The 14,850-nt window shown below is 45.4% G+C and overlaps 1 protein-coding gene across 1 annotated transcript in view; it reads left to right on the top strand.

Annotated features, from left to right (window-relative positions):
- Window positions 1-14,850, top strand: part of LOC118974650 (protein shisa-6-like) — a 36,630-nt gene that overhangs the window by 14,817 nt on the left and 6,963 nt on the right. The window contains exon 2 of the mRNA XM_037028168.1: window positions 6,893-7,053. Coding sequence (XP_036884063.1) covers window positions 6,893-7,053 — 161 coding nt within the window. The remainder of the gene's footprint in view (window positions 1-6,892; window positions 7,054-14,850) is intronic.

Below are 14,850 nucleotides of genomic sequence, written 5' to 3'. Positions count from 1 at the left end.
GTTCTTATTAGTCCTTAAGAATAGGAACATTAACCAGGATAGTGTATTCAGGGAGTTCATCTATTTGGCCTTCTATCATACCTATCCAACGGCATAAATTGCTTCCTTCTCCCGATGAAGAGAAAGTGCATGATTAGAGGTCTAAGCGAACCAGCTTGCCTTGCCCTTGAGACCGGAAAACTGACTGAATAGTAGCTGGATTTCCTTTCTCCCTTCCATGTTATTCAAATGGCTCAGAAATCCTGACATCGCAGTCAGGGTGCCGGTTTCCATTCATTCCTCTTCAGTGACCAGTGATATTTATGGGGTCCCCATGAAAAGCATTTAGTTCAGGTCAAAAATTTTAGCAGGTCAACTAAGGATCCCCAGATTCCCAACTTAATTTGGGGGAACCCAAGTTTCACCATTTGATCACTGAGTGAAAATTATGACAAAAAATTACAAGTTTTTAAAAAAGATTTTATTTACTGTTTTTAGAGAGAAGGGAGCAGAGGGAGAGAGAGAGGGAGAGAAATACTGATGTGAGAGAGAAGCATCTATCAGTTACCTCTCATACAGGCCCCAACTAGGGGCCAAACCTGCAACTCCATCAAGTGCCCTGACTGGGGATTGCACCTTTTGCTTTGTGGAATGACACCCAACAAACTGAACCACACTGGTCAGGGCCCAGGGTGTTTTTGGTTTTGGGGGGTTTTTTGCAGGGGGAGGGCACCTTTTTGTTACATCTGTTTTAGGCTTGGAGTCTCTGTGAAGCCTATGGATCACTGGCTAGAGAGGGCAAAAGCTCGGTAAAGCAGGACTCCTCGCTTTGGTCTCATGCAGAGCAAGGGTCTAGTGAAGTATATTGGTGTTTTACCCAGAATTTCATTTGACAAAAATGTTGCCTGGTAAAACCATGTAAAAACTTTCAAAGCTGTTGATGTCAATGACTCACTAAAGTGAATAGAACTGGGCAGTTGGAGGCAGCTGAGTTCTGTCTGGGTAGATTTTTCCACTGCAGATTGAACACTCTGAAACCTTGTGTTCAGAGACCATTGCAGGGATACAGGAGGTGAAAAACAAACGTGATTAAGTGATGGACTGTTAGAATGATGGGTGGTTGAGTGGGTGGGTGTGTGGATGGATGGATGAATGGAGCTCTGTATGGATGAATGAATGCATGGATAATTCAGTGATGCAAAGCCAGCCTCTCTAGTTTAACCTCCCTATGTTTGAAATCTTGATTTACCATTTACTAATTGTGTGACTTTGGGAAAGATAGCAAATTTCTCAAAACCTTACTTTTTCTCAGCAGCAAAATGCAGCACCTGCCATAAAAGGTTGTTGTGGGGATTCTATCATATACAAGTAAGAGTTTAGCATATATAGTAACTGGCATATAGTAACTGCTTAATGAGTGATAGCTTTCAATTTCCCAAGCAGGTAAGGCTGCAAAGCAAAATTACGAACAAGATTTTGTTTATTTTCCTGTTGTTAAGGGGAATCATGTGGTATTTTCAGAAAGATTTTATGTCTTGAATGCAGGTGGCAGCACATCAAAATGTTGATCGGGCTTGGTCCCTGGTGTTGGGACAACTCAACGTGCAGGAAATTCAAGTACACTTCCATTTCCTTGGGACCACTGACAACCTCAACCAAAGTTTCAGGCAAATAAATAATTGGCTTTGACCCGAATTACTCATTTGCTAATTGTTTCACCATGCCTCCAAATTAACTAGCACGTGCTAAATTAGCAGAATCAGGTGGAGAGACCAGGAGATTCTGTTCAAGCTGCGGGTTCACGGGGAGTGCGATGTATGTGAGAGGTAGTCCTGGTGAGCAGGATACCCAGACTCAAGCAATAAGCCCTGGGCTCAGATTCCTGCTCCATCATGGCCTCGTCCTGGGGCTAGTCTGAGCCTTGGTTTCTCAGTAAAAATGGAGGTGATGATCAGTAGTTACAAAGGTCACAGGGTTAGTATGAGCATTGCAGTGGATAAGGAAGACGAACTAATGTAGAAACTAAGTGTTATCCAAATGGAAGGTAGCCATGTCAGTTATGCAGGTGGTTAGTGTACAGATGTTCTGAAGGACACTGATGTTTCCTGGCCTGAAGGATTAGAATGACTGTTTTCCTTGCTCAGATTTGCCGCCCAGTTAGTTTACTTTCCCCGGCCCACGACACACCAACACAGGGCAGCCATGGGATCCACGTGCAGAAAGGAGCTGAAAACGAGGCAGTTATCCAGATAATTCAGGCAGAAAGTGTTGTTTTTTTTAAAAAAGAAAAACAACCATGTAGGTATTGCAGCCAAAGTGGCACTGGGGGAGGGGAGATGGGAACAGGCAGGACACTGAGCTGGTGGGGGTGGCAGGGACCCTATCCTCAGTCCTCCCTTACCCACCTCTGTCTCTCTCCCTCCAATTTGCTCCCCCCTCCCAGGTGTCTCTCGCCTTCTGAATCACTTTGTTTCTCTGAATTTCTCCAGGACTATTACTCATTTTGTCTCTCACTCCTTCTACCTACTTTTCTGTCCCTCTGATTCTGTGCCCCTCTCTCTCTGTCTCACTCCCTCGTCCCTGAGCTCCCTCTCTCTGCCTTGCTCATTCTCTTTCCATCTGTTTGGCTCCACTCTGTCCACCTCTGTCCTCCTCTTTCCTTTGTCTGTCTCAACCTCTTTCTTTCTCTCTCTCTCTGTTCTCTCCTTTAGGGAGCCTGTGCCTCTCAGACCTGAAAGCTGCTGCCTGCTGTTTTATAGAATCTGTTCCCTGTTCCTCAGTGACCAGTTTTTTTCCTGTGGTTAGAAAGTAGCTCAGGCCTTAACCCATTTCCTCTGGCGTATCCAAATTAATTAGGTGAGACTGGGATCACACATTTCAGAATTAGAATAATATTTATCAGGCTCCCTGGAGAGAAGGGGATGGAAGATGGAGAGGAATGGGAGCAAGGAGGGGGGTCAGGGAGCTTAGGGTTGGAGGAAGGGGCTGGGGGGGGGGGTGTCGCTCCTAAGGACACACCCTCTGGGAATTAGGGCCACCTTTCCAGTTGCCAGAGGGCACTGGGAAAGGATGAACCTTGGAGGATGTTCAGACCTGAGGAGGCATTGACAGCCCAGAGACAAGGCTCTTTCCTCTGGGAGGCCCATTTCACTGTGCCCAGCTCCACTGCATGGCAGAGCCCAGCCCTGCTCCAGTCGCCATTTGGCCGGCTCAGGAGGCCCTGTCTAACTGGACTGTGTTGAGCCCTCATCTCAGACCCACTTCATCTAGTGCTGTATAGATGTAAGTCAGGGTTCTTCATGCCTGCCACTGTTGACATTTGAAGTCGTGCAATTCTCTGTGCTGGGCTCTCCTGCTGGACATTGCTGATGTCCAAGGTCGCATGGAGGATGACTAATGTAGGTTCAGGTTTGGCCTACTGAAAGCAGTGGACTCAACCACAGGAATCCACACTCCAGACACGCAGGAGTCCCAACAAACTTGGGAAACAAGAAAAAGAAAGAAAGAAAAATAATACAACACTTTTTCTTTTGTAATATTAGCTTTATTGATATATATTAAACTGTAAATTAAACTATATAAATTTTAAACTGTACAATTCAGTGATTTTTGTACATTTAGAATTGTGAAAGTATCAATCACTACTACCTAATTCTTGAACATTTTTGCCTTCCCCCAAAAGAAACCCTACACCTCTTAGCAGTCCCTCTCCCTTTCCCTCTCCCCTCAGCCCTGGGAATGCAAATCTGTTTTCTCTCTCCATGGATCTGCCCAATCTGGGCATTTTACATAGATGGCATATTTAACATGTGGTCTTCTGTGACTGGCTTTTTTCACTTAGCATGATGCATGATGCGTTCAGAGTTTATTCATGTGATAGTGTGTGTCAGTTCATCATTGCTTTCTAAAGGCTGAACAATAAATAATCCATTATGTGAACACAACATGCTTCATTTATCTGTTCATCAGTTGAGGTACACGCAGGTTGTTTCCACCTTTTGGCTATTATTAATAATGCTGGTATAAACCTTCATATACAACTTTTATGGGGATATATGTTTTTATTTCTCTTGGGTGCATACCTAGAAGTAGAATTGCTAGGCCATATGGTACCTCTATGTTGAACACCTCGAGGATCTGCTCAACTCGTTACCAAAGGGCCCTCGCCATTTTGCGCTCCCTCCAGCAGCTTACAAAGGCTCTGATGTCTCTGCGTCCTTGCCCACCCCTGCTTACAGCTGTTTCAGTGGGTCTGAGGGCATCTCATCGTGGGTTCCACGGACATTTTTCTGGTGACCGAAGGTGCTGAGCTGCTCTTCATGTTTACGTCTTTAGAGAAATGTCCGTTTATATCCTTTGTTTTTAAATGGGGCCGTTTTCTTATTGTTGGATTTTAAGAGTTCTTACATATCCTGGATATCTCTCATCAGAAATACGATTTGCAAATATCTTTTCCCATTTTATGGGTTATCGTTCATTTTCTGATGCAGAAAACTTTATGATGAAGTCCAATTTGTCTGTTTTTCTTTTGTTGTTTGTGCTTTTGGTGTTGTAGCTAAGAAACCATTGCCAAATTTATGCCACAAGAACTTACTTACATTTTTCCTAAGAGTTTACAGTTTTAGCTCTAATATTTACATCTGTGATCTGTTTTAAGTTAATTTTTATGTAAGGTATGAATTAAGAGTCCAGGTTTATTCTTTTGCTTGTGGATATGCAGTTGTCCAAGCGTCATTTGTTGACACCCCTTTGGAAAACCAGCTGTCCATAGGTGTAGATGGATTCATTTCTGGACTCTCTAGTCCATTGGTCCATATTTCTGTTTTAACTTTTTATTCACTGTGTTCTGACTGTGTAGACATAGCAGGAAGGTGTGGTTGAGAAACAGGAGGATGGAGGAATCAGGTAACTTGACTACATGTGTAGTTTTAAAAATAAAATGTCACATTTTGAAATTAGAAGATATCTTAGAGGTCATGCTACTGTAAATCCTTGTTTTGCTAATGAGAGGGAAAAGTTTAAAATTTAATTTTTTTATTTATTTTTGTTCAGTTAACATTGGTTAATAAAAATATGTAGATTCCAGTTGTACTTTTCTATAAAACATCCTCCATATATTGTACTGTGTGTTCACCACCCCAGGTCAAGTCTCCTTCCATCACCATTTCCCCCCCTTTACCCACATCTTCCTCCCACCCCCGGCCCCCTGGTCATCACCGTGCTGTTGTCTGTGCCTATGAGGTGTTTTTATATTTTTTGCCTAATCCCTTCATCTTTGTCACCCAGCCCCTTAACTGTTCTTCCCTCTGACAGCTGTCAGTCTGTTTGTTCTCTGTAATAAATTTTACTTTTACAGATTAAGAGATCTGCCCAAAGGCTCATAGCTCATCAGAGGCAGAGCTGGGATGAGAACCCAAATTTCTTGACTGTCAAGGCCATTCCTTTTTCTTATTCCCAGGACACTCAGCTCAGTCTCTGATCTAGACCACAGGTCCACCTGAACTCCCTTTACCAAACTAGCGAGCTTCTATGTTCTCCCCACTGGTGGTCTCCTGGAGGGCATGGGGGGGGGGGGTGGCATGAGTCTGCTCCTCCCTGAACTGCTGAAGTAAGAAAGCCACCAAGGGGGAGAAGTGCTTGGAAAATCTGAAATTGCTGTATAAATGCCACTGAATGAATGATAAGATTGCTGCTGTGATGCTCTTCTCCCAGGAAGGTTCAGTGTGTCGGAGGCAGCAAAATGGAAGGAAACAAGTCATCCCCAGCCAGGCATGTTTTTAAACTTCCAGCATTGTCACTTTCCAAGGGAATGGCATGTGGGAGCTGGGATCCAGGTGTGAATGGAGCCTTTGGCTGGGCTGAGCTGGCTGAGAGGGGCCTGGAGGCCTGCTGCCTTGTCCCGCACCTCAGGGACACCCCTAGTGGAGAGAAGAGTGTACAGCTCATGCAAAACAGGTCCACTCAGACCCGTGTGCCTGGCCCCAGAAGGATAATATACAGATCGTGGTCTCTTGAGACATGTCTCCTTCATCTTTGTCTTCCCAGAGTATCCTAGTGTGTCTCTTTTCTCTCAACACTGCTTATCTCATGTGCCACACCACCAAAGTGGGTCTGGCTTAAAATCAGGTTGTGCAGTGATTTCCCCTAACTGTGAGCCCTCAGATAGCAGGAACTGGGTCCCGTTCACCTCTCTCTGCAGGGATAGATGCATGCTGAGTACTCAGGAAATGTGGGTTTGGTTGTTGACTGAATAACAGCTGCCCTCTGGGTAGCTGGGCCTCCTGCAGAGGGGTGGGCCACTCCAGTGAGGACTGTGGCATCTCTGCATCTCTCCTGCATCCTGAGCATTTTCCTCCTTGTGTTTGTAATTGTTACTCCTCTGAGCTCCAGTTGTGCTCCCTGTTGGCACCATTCATGCATTCTCATGTTTATCTTTTTATCTGTACATTATCTTTGCAGCTAAATCACACCTTTTTTTGATGGTGGGAGGTGTGGGTTGTACTTATTTGAGTTGCCATCACAGAGTGCATGCTACTCGGTGCTCATTTTGATGGGGAGGCTGGTGGCTCTGATATTAGTAACCTGCTGCTGAGTTTGAGGACAACAGTATCAGTCTCTACTGCAGTGGCCAGCTGCTGTAGATATCTGTGGGGCTTGGGGGGAATTTGGGGAGGCCAATATTTTGAAAGGGCTCAGAGTTCCTTGATTGAAATGAATTAAAGAAAGAATCTATAATCACTCCATTCTAGTGCCTATACCCCCAGGCATGGCCACCCCTACTCTGTTCCTCCTAAGACCAGCCCCGATGAAGCTATGGCTGTGGACTGAGTGCCGTGGCTCCATGCATTGGAGGGCCTTTGGGGCCGCATGCACTTGCTCAGGAATCTCACCATGTGATCTCCTCTTCCTTTAGGGCTCTGGCTGACATCTTGAGACAACAGGGACCAATCCCCATAGCACACTGTGAAAGAGAAACTATCTCGGCTATCGATACCTCCCCCAAAGAGAACACGCCAGTCAGATCATCCTCCAAAAACCACTACACCCCTGTGCGCACGGCCAAGCCGACTCCAGGTAAGTGTGAGCTGACCGCCTAGAGTATTTGCTGAGGCTGTTGAGAAGTTTGGGGATGATGCTGCTCCTGTGGGGAAGGTCATGGAGCCTGTGCCTTGAGACTCTCTAATGGGCAGATGAACTTGTGAAAGAGTCTGGGGACTGTCCCCTGGGGAGGGACTGGCATGGTAGAGATTGCTGCCAATGAATGTCCAGAAACATGCTGTTGATTTAGGGCATCTGTGATGTAGTGAGTGGCTGGTGTAATTGTCCTGTGTGAAAGGGAGCTTGTGGTGGAGTCTGGTCACCCACTTGACCACTTGGGGCAAGATGTAGGCTGTCTAGGATGCTCTGTGACGAGAAATTGCTGCAGGCTATGGTAGAGACTTCTGAACTATCAGCATCTCAAAAAGCACTTGCGAGGGTAGGGGTTACATCTGTGCGACCCTTCTCTGTGTGTTAGCAACTCCTGGATGGTTGATGAGTTGCCATGGAATAGCAACATACCTTCTACCCTTCTACCTGGTCGTTGCTGTAACTGAAGGAAATGGAGCAGGGCTCATGTTCCTTGTCGTGTGGAACAACAAATGAGGCGCAAGGAAATTCAATGACTTGGACAAGGTCACTAAGATGTTAATAGTAGTAAGACATCATTAATGACAGTAATATAATCTCACATATATTGGATCTTGCTCTGTGCCAAAGTATTATGCAGAACATTTTGCATGTATTTTCTCATTCTTCACAGCAATCTTCAGAGGATTTATATTGTCTCCATTCCATATGAGGAACAGAACAGTTCAGTAATTTTTCGCAAGGATACAAGGTTGTAAGAAAGAAAGCCAGGATTTAAGCTGAGGCATAAAGCTAACAATAATCAGGACTAGGAAATCCTAATATCCTAACACAGTGGCAGACATGAGCCCTAAGTATCTGAATGGACAGTCTCCTCACAAGTACAGCTGGAGAAGTCATTTCTCATTATGAGCTTTACCACACATCCTGGCCCCAGCAGTGACCCCAGTCTCTGACCCAGCTGCAGTTTTGATACTTGGGTCTGAAATCTTCACATCTCTCACCCTTTTCAAAGGATGGGTTATATAGTCTGAACTAAACCTGCAATAAGGATATGCAATGCTAGGTGGCAGTGGGTGTCTTACAAATGCAAAATAAAAGTGAATATGCTGTTGGATCACGTTTATTTCCCATTCATTCCTGAATTTTCTTAAATGTATTAAATCAGAAACCACTTACTTGCCTTTAAGGTAATAGCATTAAATCTTTTGAGAATCTGATAAAAGTTAAGGACATTCTCCTTAAAAAATACATATATATGAATAAATGTATTCATCCAACATTTTGCATAGAATTTAAGAGAGTTCACAGACCTTTCCAAAGTTAGAGATCCCTGATTTAAAAGGACAGGTGAGAGACTCATCTTTGCAAAAAGTTTAAGATGCATTTTTAGCCTTAATATCATAGATGTTTAAAATGGGAGCAACAGAAGGAATCTCAGGGAAAAAAGAAAAAAGAAAAAATCACATCTGGGCCAGAGCTATCTACCCAGATGTACTTTATTTTTTGTTTATTTAAGTAGTTTTTTTAATTGTATTTTCCAGATGTACTTCAGAATCACCTGGTAAGCTATTAAAAAATGCTGGGGCCTGGGCCCCTCAAAGTAACCAAAATATGTAGGGATGCTGTTGGCATCAGTATTGTAAAAACTCTCCACACGGTGATTCCAGCATGCGGGCAGGTTGTAGAACCACAGGGCCAGTGGAGTCTTTCATTTTATGAGTGAGACCATGAAAGGACTATGTCAGTGGTTCCCAACTTTAGGTACACATTGGAATTACTTTGGGGAACCTTAAAAATTAAGGGGACCTGGGCCCCAACTCCAGAGGTTGTGATTTAATTGCTGTGGGGGTGTGGCCTGAGCATGGTGGAGGGTGATGCTTAAAGCTTCCCAGTGATTCTAACATGGAGCAAAGTTTGAGGCCCGCTGGGCTGTGGGAATGGCACCCAGGTGCCATGCTAACTAATCCTCAGAATCATTGCTCATCGTTGAACCTAACCTTGGTATTTTGACTGCCTTTGAGTAGGGCATTTTCTTTCCCTGAAGATTCACAGCTTGAAGTCAAGCTACTTCAAAACCTTGTCTGCAATTCCAGCACTTCAGGTCACTCTGGTACCCAAAGCATCCTTGGGAGTTTACCTTCACCTGTCTGCTCCAATTTTCTTTGTCTCATTGATAAGCCAGCTAGTTGCCAGCCACTGAGTCAAGACTGATTAAGCAGACAGTTTTGATTTGCCTTTAATGCCTTTCACGCAGCAGGAATATGTGTCATTTCTTCTTGGTTCTAAGTATATCCTCTCCTCTAGTGATCTGAAAAAGAAAGCAAGCTTATAGTTATATGATGCACTCCTATGTTTGGAGAAACCCCAGTTAGTTTTTCTCGGATTAGAACTCTTCACTGTACTCTCAGAAGTGGGGTTTGTTTCCCTGGTCCATAAAGCACTTGAATTGAAAAGCAATTTTGTAACAACTCACAACATCTATAGGTTATAATGGACACGATTGCTTTTCCAAAGAGCCGATAACCTTTGCCACAAAATATTGCAATTTGAGCAGAATTTAAACAGAACTTTGCCCGAGTGTTCAAAGTAGAGATTGACTGACTTTGCCCTTGACTGTGGTTCTCAAATGAACACACCACCAATTGAAGGAGTTTGGTGGTGAGAGGCATTTAGGGGAATTTTAAGGAAGATATCCAGAAATATCAGGAAGCATCATAGCACATGGGCGGCTTTCCTACACAAAATATTCTTCATGAACCTGCCTCATCAGCATCACCTAGGAGTTTGTGAGAAATGCAGACTTGTAGGCCCCATCTCACCTGCTGATTGCAACCTATACTTTGGTGAATTCAGCAAGTGAAGTTTGAGAAGCACTGGGCAAGCATGGACTCTGCAATGTATCTCCTCAGTTTGTTTTCTGGCCCTACCTGCCACCAGCATTGTTCTGAGGAGGTAATGAGTTAAACCAATGAGAGCACTTAAAACAGGTCCTGACACGTAGCAAACACTCAGTGTTAGCCATGACGGGTTTACTGAAGGCTATCCACCAATCAGGGCAAACAAATCAAAATGAGAGAAACAGAGGCTTGGGTGCCCTTCAACTAGGCAGGGGCCGTGGGGTTGTGTCTGAAATGAAAGCCCCTTAACCCACACTTTCCTGTGCTTGGCCCTTGCCTGGGGTGCATCCTCAGAGGATGAAAGTGCTTTGTAGGGCTTTGTACCACTTTCTCAGGGTCTTGGACATTGGAAGCACATGCCTGATGGATGTAGGAGAAGATCCTGCCTTAGTAATAATAGAAACAAGGATACCATTAGCAGCACAAGAACCATTGTCGAGTGCCTACTATGTTCTGGGCACTTTATATATGAGAGCAGGACCTGTATCATTTCTTAGGTATAGAAGCTCCTGTTCCCACTTTGGCAGAACATTCCTCTTTCATTCTATAAAAGCTTTTTATCCTAAGTCTTCCAGAAGTCCCTTTCAACTTGAAAGGGAGTTTCCTAGTGGACAGTTACTTTGGATGTAGAAATCTGAGAAGCTCCCCCTTGATGCCCACCCCTCAAATCTGGCTGCCTCTACTCAAAGCATGGTCCAGGGACCGGCAGCACCTGTATCCCATTGCAGCTTGTTCGAAATGCAGAATCTTGGGCTCTTTCCAAACTTACTGAATCAGAATCTGCATTTTAACAAGATCTTTAGACAATTTGCTTGCACTTTAAAGTTAATGAAGATCCCTTCAGCACAGTGATCCTCAGCCCTGGACGCACACTGGACTCCTGTAGGCACTCCTGAAATACTGATGCCAGGCCCTCATCCCAGAGATTCTGATTTAATTGGGCTGGGGTAGAAGCTGGACATTGGTAGTTTTCAAAAGCTTTCCACATGGTTCCATTGTCTGGCAAGTAAGAGCTGAAGCTGTCAAACAAGGAAACTACCTGGAGGACTGTAGAGCTTGAGTTTACATCAAGACCCATAGGATGGAGCCTGGCTGGTCTGGGTCAGGGGGCACAGAGACAGGTCCTTTCCATGGCAGGCAGGCAGAAGGGAATGGAGGACTCAGGCTCATCTGAGGGCAAGAGTCAGTTTGCAACTGTGAATGAGGATACCTGGGAAGCAGCGGGCACCAGGAGAAATACTGGAATTGACTAGAGGGACCTGCAGAGCCAGGCACAGGAAATATACCACATCTGGGGTTGCAGGTCTCCTGAGCCCAGGATCTTTAAGCCTTGCAGTGGGCTTGCTTGGTGTTTATGGATGGGAGGGTTGGAGACCTGGCCTGTTCACCTGGTCTGACTCTGTGACTCACAGCTTGTGGACAGTGAGGTCCCCATTCCTTGCAGTAACAATGACATCATTTGTTGAGGTTCTAAAGCTGATGTCCAGCTTCCTATTATCAAGAGTGGCTTCAGTTGGAGGAAATAAATATTTATGCTCCAGCTACACATCACTGGAAGTTGTATAAATGAGCAATCAGTCATCCTGCTTCTTGTCAGAGCTATACACTTTATTGGCAGACTAAGGGAGCCAAGGGATGTGACTTGAAGCTTTCTGGAGATTGATAACCAAGCCTGGACAGCTGACAGGGGGTGGGTGCTGTGTCACACCCCTGTGTGGCCTGGCCCTTCCATGCTTCCTCACTTTAGCCTATTGCCCATTGCAACTGTTGTTGGAATCCAGACACCCTGTCCTTCCTTGCACCACACATGCTCTTTCCTTGTGGAATTCCCCACCCCCTCCCCATCCCACACCCTGTGTGGTGGACAGAAACTGTTCAACGCTGGATGTCCAAGCTGTGAAATTTGATGCTCAGACAGCACTGCCTTTCTGAATCTCCTCATCTGTGCCTGTCCATCCCCTGCCTTATTTTCTTCAGCTCACTTACACCATCTGACAATGTGTATTTGCTGCTTTGTTGGTTTATCATCTTTGTCCCTTTCAGAATGTGAGCTTCATGTAGGTGAGGGTTTTTTCTGTTTATTCACTGTGATAGCTTGGCCCCAAGAACATTGCCTGGATGGACATCATAGTTGCTCAGTGACTCTGTTCAGGGAACAAATGAACGAGGACACTGTCCTTTACTTGGGTGGACGTCAAAGCTGAGGCACAGGTATTGGTTGTCGCTGTGTGCAGAGGAGCTCTTATTAAGTCTGTGTGCCCCTTCTGTGGCCCTCTGGGTAAAATTAGTGTGGCACAGGTCACTTTGACAGCCCAGCTGGTCATCCGGTAGTGAGCTGAGATAAAGGTCCTGGTTTCCAGTGCCAGGCTTCTCACCAAACCCCAGGGCCCTCTTCCTCCTTTCTTGGGATGATCCAGGTCTCCATCGCTCCATGTGTCCAGAGGCTGCGACCTCACTTCCTGGCTGGGCTCAGAGTGGTTGTCACCCAGGAGATCCTGCCTGTTCTGCTATCTCTTTCTAGAAAGACTAGTTCACAGAAGTCTTGCCAGTCCAGGCAGCTCAGATTCCCTGTTTCCAGGCACAGGTTTAGGGCCACAGGTGAAGCCAGATAACCTGGGCATTATACCCAAACATTGGGAAACTTCTGGCCAAACTCGGCCTCTAATAGGAAATGAGAGTTTTCTCAGCCATCTGTGGGGAATAGGGCTGTTTTTTTTCTACAGGAGGCTGAGATTAATAGCCTCACAAAACTTTGGGTCTGTAAGGTGATGGTGAGATCAGATGACCCAACCTGTACTTGACCTGTGAGGAAACTCAGGCACATTGAGATTTCCCAGGTGAGAGGAGGTAGGACCATGCCTCAGCATCCAGCCTTCAGTGTTGGAGTTGATGATGTGGTCTGTCTACCCACTTACAAGTGTCAGGACTCAGGCTCCATTGCTTCAATTCCATGTCTGTGAAACGGGAATGACTAGCAGCCTCCTCAAATGGGGGGTTAAGGAGTTGAATGAAATGGTCCATGTATTTTAAGGGCTCAGCTTGGCTCAGTGTTCCTGCTCTGAAGTTATCTGCATTTTCATCATCATCATGAGCACCATCTTTATTATCAGCTATTAACATCATCTCTCTCTACCTGTTCTTTCCTTCTTTTCCTTCTTTCTGTTACCTCCCACTGCCCTGTTCTATCTACATTCCTTTTCACAGTTTCCCTGATTATATTGATTCTCCTCTCACCTTGGGGTTCTCAGCTCTTCTGCTAACACATGCACTAACTTAGTCCTTGATGGTCCTGCCATTTCATTCCTAGGTCTGCTTTCTTGGACATCCCTCGTCACTTCCAAGTTTTCTCTTGGCGATACTTTCTTAACCTATACCTATTGTTTGGACAGTCTCCCAGCAGACTGGCATTGACCTTTCCCAAGGGGAGTCTTGTTGCTGTTTGCCCAGATGTTGGGTTACCCCCATTCCTGCAACACCATACCCTTGTTCTTGCAGTCACTGTCCTTCCTGTAGTCTCTGCCTGGAGATGACCTAGGGTGACCAAAGGCTGACCACAGCAGCCACAAGAGTCAAATACTCTTTGACTGTTGTTTCCTTACAGGTTCTGAAAAACCCAGAAAGTCCACTGAGTCAAGGCTGGTGGTAGAGGAAAAGTATCACTAATCCTTGATAACAGGAGTACATTAATCGGTGCTTATAATATAGTTAATGTGAAGTACTGGTCACCACTATATGTGCTTTACTCATATCATTTAATCAGCACAACTCTATGAGGTTGAATCATAGTTATATATATTTTACAGATGAGAACAGGGAGACTAGAGGGAGACTTTGCTCCAAGTTCACACATGTAGAGAGAGGTAGAGAGAGGATTCCAGCCCACGCCTGGGCTTCAGGCACTGCACTGTTGAGCCTCTCTGTTGTTACTGGCTCGTTATACATCACTTTGTGTTAAAGTAGACAGCAGCATATCATTCATCTCAGCCTCAAAAAGAACCTGCCATTACGTTTGACCCAAGCTTTAGACATGGCAGCATCTGCCTCCGAAAGCACCTAAACTGATTTTGTCTCAGTGTTTTTAAAGGACGGGGTAATTGCTACATGTCACTCTGTATTCCCCAACAGTTCACAGTGAGCTTCTCACGTGCCCAGTGCAGTGCCCAGTTCCTAGGGGTACATGAATGGAGCCCTGAGGAGGTGCCTGTGCAGGGTGCAGGTGCAGAGATGGGAGCAGGAAACATGAGACTCCAGGGAGGCCGGAGTGCTCTAGTGGGCCCGAAGGATGCCTGGGAGGCCAGTAGGCTGAAAAGGGTGGGCAGTGGGGAGTGAAAAAAGGTGCAAACAGCCTGCTGAAATCACAGGGATGGTAAATAATGCCTGGGAGGAATGTTCTGAGAGTGGGATGCTCTCAGGGGCACCCCCTACTCCCCACCACCACATTGCAGAGCTCCGAGGGCTCTAGGGTCAGCTTCTTATGCTTTGTTCTTGTTTCCTCCCTTGGGTTCAGGCAGTCAACTTAGTCCTCAGCATATCCCCTCCCCTTTCCTAGTCAAAGCTGTATTCTAGACTGAGCGAGCAGACAGGCACGAGTCCACAGGCCCTGACCAACTTCCTCAATGGAAGGGCTTGCATTTTGCCCATTCTTTTACATCAGTTTTGGTTGTTCCAATGATTTCTTTTCTTGTTTCCCTCTGAGGTTAGGGGACATTTCAGTTGAGTGTCATCTGGACAATGAGACCTTTACATGGTCTATTTCAGAGCCAGTCCCTGTGTATGGTTTTTAGTGGTTCTGTGTAATACTGGATCTTTTTGATAAAATTCCAAGAATCAGCAGCAGTTTAGG

This window comes from Sturnira hondurensis, unplaced genomic scaffold (genome assembly GCF_014824575.4).
Source record: "Sturnira hondurensis isolate 20B ecotype Veracruz unplaced genomic scaffold, ASM1482457v3 Scaffold0019835, whole genome shotgun sequence".
In the NCBI taxonomy this organism is placed as follows: Eukaryota; Metazoa; Chordata; class Mammalia; order Chiroptera; family Phyllostomidae; genus Sturnira; species Sturnira hondurensis.
Note: the sequence above shows the minus strand (reverse complement) of the source record. Positions and strands in the feature narration are given on the sequence as shown.